This window comes from Beta vulgaris, chromosome 5 (genome assembly GCF_026745355.1).
Source record: "Beta vulgaris subsp. vulgaris cultivar EL10 chromosome 5, EL10.2, whole genome shotgun sequence".
Lineage (NCBI taxonomy): Eukaryota > Viridiplantae > Streptophyta > Magnoliopsida > Caryophyllales > Amaranthaceae > Beta > Beta vulgaris.
Window position 1 is genome coordinate 1,045,130 of NC_079206.1, and position 4,311 is coordinate 1,049,440.

General features: G+C 33.1%; 1 protein-coding gene across 2 annotated transcripts; it reads right to left on the reverse strand.

The window, feature by feature from the left end:
- Positions 1 to 323: 323 nt before the first annotated feature.
- Positions 324 to 3,576, reverse strand: LOC104892061 (NAC domain-containing protein 7). 2 transcript variants are annotated; one of them, XM_010677880.4, is made up of 3 exons: positions 3,417 to 3,576; positions 2,403 to 2,659; positions 324 to 1,366 (listed from the first exon to the last, which is right to left on the reverse strand). In XM_010677880.4, exons 1-3 carry the CDS (start codon positions 3,574 to 3,576, stop codon positions 701 to 703), a joined length of 1,083 nt encoding a protein of 360 aa, XP_010676182.1. In that variant the 3' UTR covers positions 324 to 700. The 2 variants fall into 2 exon arrangements, with proteins under 2 accessions (XP_010676182.1, XP_010676181.1); XM_010677879.4 differs by having other exon boundaries at positions 2,403 to 2,674.
- Positions 3,577 to 4,311: the final 735 nt, after the last annotated feature.

The following is a 4,311-nucleotide window of genomic DNA, read 5'->3' on the forward strand; positions in this document are numbered from 1 at the left end:
ACATCAATGTATGTGTCTCCAAGTTTTTGTCCCTTGGGATCAAACAACCAAATCAACAAGGATGGTCACCTACAATACAAATGCAATCCTCTCAACTCTTGCACATAATCATCTCCTATCCCCAACAATATATAAATATACTAAGTTAGATCAAGCTTAGTAGAATAAAAATTAATACAAGTAATCTCTTACTTTGGATGATTTATTTACAAACAAAATATTCATAGAAATCTATTGAAATACAAAGTATATTTCTTCATACATGAAAATTAGTAGTGCATAATATTGTAGAATAACAAATAATCAAGCGATTGGATAAAGATAACAGAATAATCCGTCGAATGTAAGTTAAGTTCAATAAAAATAAGTACAATCAAATATTCGTTTTGAGTCTGAAATCCCAATAATACTTGGAAACCTTTCAATCTCCTAGATAGATGCTATTATCATCCAATAACAATAGGCATCATATATTCTAAGTCCACATTTGAGGACAACCACAAGGGTTGATCTCATAATTAAGTCCAATACCCTTAATTACTAACAATATTGCATAACCATGTATATTTTTATTATGTACAAGGCACTTATCCAAGATTCCTCTTGTAGTAATTGTACTTCCTATATAATCAGTATGTATATGTATAAGATCAGATTAATTAGGTAATTAATTAGCATGTAATATAGTAAACATCTTTGTTTACTTCCACATATCAATTTGACAGCTCGAGGTAGATGTTGAAGCATATTGATCCGATGACATCCCTAGATTATCTTGCTTATTCGAATTAGGGCTTATCACCATGTTCATGTGCTCAGATTCAGGAAAAATAGGCGCATTCGAGTAATTTGACTCCTTACTCGGACCAGGAGGGCCATGTTCATCTTGGCTAAGTTGAGAAGCAACAAACTTATCAAGTACCCTCCAATCTGTAACTTGATCTACAACTCCTCCAAAATTGTTGCCATATATTGAATTCAATGGTTGTGAATGAATAATTTGATCCTGAGTAAGCATCGACGACGAATGCATATTCATGCTTGATCCATAGGGTTGTATTGAGCTACAATTTTGCACACTAGCTTGAGGCATTTTAGGGCTTTCCAATTGAGGTAATTGAAGGAATTGGTCATGGTGAGACATGTTGTAGGGTGGTATTTCAAGCTCTTGTTTGCATGGGTACATATTGTGGTTGTGAAAATTATTATTAGGTGCATGGTAATTAGGATGATGAGGAATTCTTCTTGGAGAGTCCATATCATGCATGAAAGAAACTTGATCATCGTACCAACATGGAGAACCATCTAACTTGCGTACTGTTGCCATTCTCTTCTTAAAAACCCTGCATACTACCCAACCTTCCTCCTGAAAAAATTGTTAGGAAGAATAATATTAGTAAATTAAACATAGGTTAGAATTTTCATTAGTGACAGGAAATTTGATATCTAAAATGCTTACATTATATTGCAAGAAAGTGCATGATATGGCTTGATATATAGCATGTGTTTTTTTTAGGTAGTAATCTTGTATGAGATCACTATTGATAGGAGTAATGTTATCTCAATTAGGTTACCGTGTTATAATTTACGTCATACATTCGAATACTTCATAATTTATTGTGTAACATTTTTTTCGAAAATTTACTAATTATGACCACTTCATTCCCTCGCACTTATACAATTCTTTTTAACCATTGATGTGCATAAAAAGCATTTGACAAAATAAACCATACAAAAGTGTTTTAATATTCGTAATGTTTGTTTTATATTAGGGAAATTAATGGTCAAAGTTAACAAGTTTTGACTTGATCAATGTGCAGATCGACCACGCATAACTCAAGAACTCCCACTTCACAAGACAAAAGATGTTGCACCTTAAAACCATATGACAAGAAAAGGAGTAGCCCCTTTGCAATATAGGTTCCATTTGGTAGGGCGTAAAATATTTTCAGTGTAAACTGATTTTCATGGAAAACAATTTACAATGTAAAACACAATTCCAAAATTAGTTTTCTGTTGTTTGGTTCCATGTAAGAAAAATGATGAAATGAAAGGGAAAGTAAGAAGGTAGTGAGAGGAATGTACAAGAGAGCTAAGGAAAACAATTTTTCCTTTATTTTGAAGGGAATTGTAAATGATTTTCCGTCATTGTGAAATTGATTTTACCCCAAGGTAAAATGGTTTTACACTCTTTTGTCAATCAAACAACGTAAAACTGAAAATAGAGGAAAATAGTTTTCCAGGAAAACGTTTTACGCCCTACCAAACGGCGCCATAAAGTGAACACATCCCTCTTCTTTTATCAATGTGGGACACTCACAACATGTGTTGTGCGCTATACATCATAGCTTGAACAGCATGCATACAAATTTAGTTGTAACTTAGGAGATAAGTAAACTTGCCTGAGGGGTTCCAGTTTCATTAGTTTCAAGGCGATACTCATGCATAATCCAATCAGACTTCTGTCCATTAGGTGCTCGACCTTTATAGAAAACCAAAGTCTTTCTCATACCAATCAAGCTATGCTTCAAGTATATGGCTTTGTCTCTTCCAGTAGCTTTCCAAAATCCTGCTTTGGTAGCTCGGTTCGTACGAGTTCCCGTTGGATACTTCTTGTCTTTGTGGCTGAAGAAATACCACTCATGTTGTTCTTCACTACCTATTTTGCATAATTCTGCTTCAATTTTTTTTACAAACGATACAACATGAATAAATGAAATTATTTAGGTTAACATTAATATGCGTCCAACGCTTCTAAAGAGACTCTCACCCTAGGTATGATAATAGAGTCAAATAGATTTAGCTAATAATTTTATACTATGTATGAAGCATGGACACCTCTAGGACTACTCGAAGTTCCCTTTTCTTTAAAACGTTTCTATTCTCAAAACCCCAACTGTTTTCATGCTAATAAATCTCCGAAATGACCGGGACATGCATAAAGGTCTCCATATGTTAGAAATATTTACTCCCTCCGTCCCAAAATATAGTTCTCATTTCATTTTGCACAGTCTCCAAGACTTACCTTTGACCTACGATATCTTCTATTTCTTATTAGTAAAAAATATAAAAAGTTTGATATTACGAATTTATACATTGAGGCGAATCTAACAAGACCCCTCATGAATATGTTTTTTTGTATACATTAGTAAAAATGTTTGGTCAATGTTTTTAAAATTTGACTCCCAAAATAGAAATGGGAACTATATTTTGGGACGGAGGGAGTATATTTTAAAAGCCAAAAAAAAAAAAAAATTGTGCTACACATGTCTTATGCTTGTTATAATATAATGATTGTTACATATTGACTCAAATTGATTTGGAATTACCCCCTTTGAGTATTCTGATCATAACGAAGGACAAAAAATTTCATTAGGCACTTCAATGAAATGTGTACATTTGAAAATAAGACTTACCTTGAAGATCCCATGGTTCAATCTTGTAAAGATCAACATCTTTAATGACATCAAGATCAATCTTTCTTGCAGCTATTTTCTTGCGCAGGTAATAATCTACCAGTTCTTCATCAGTTGGATGGAATCTGAAGCCCGGAGGAACATGCGCAAATGTATCCATTTTCTTAAACTAGGTCAAGCAACCTGCATGTTTCATGCAAAGAAAGAAATTTAGCATATAAATCATTTAGGCTTTGTTCTTTTGGGCATAGTTTCAATTTATTTCAGTTCAGTGCACTTCAGTTTAGCTACTTTCCTCCTAATGTTTTACTTCAGTTCAATTCAGTTTAGCTCGTTTCAGTTTAGCTCGCATTGTATTTGTACATACATGTGTATTTCTACAAATTTCCTGCTAGACAAATTTCTACAAATTTTTTAGGTGATGCAATATTATATTGAGATCACTTCAAATTTCAATCATGAAAATAAGCTACTAAATGAAGCAAATTATATGATAAAAACCCTATATTAGGCTGCATAATTTTGCCATAAAACGGGGAGGCAAATCGTGATATACTTAAGTAGGTGGTAGCCACACATTGTTATAAAAATGCAACAAAGATGCAAACGCATGCTAATTGCAATATAAACAAATTAACCAAAATTATAATAGAGTCAATCCTTTTTCTTCAGGTCAAACAAATTTTTCACATGTATTCAGCTGTGGCAGACAAGATGATGCTACTAAAGGAAAGGCCAATCTCTTTTGCCCTCACCAGTATGCTTAAATGAGCAGACAAATGAATCTTGCATTCTAGATATAAACCCTTAGTTTCCTTCATTGTAGTATAGATTTTTTTTTTCCAAAAATAATGGATTTGCTAAAATCTTTTATAGGTAATGCAAAAAGTAGTAA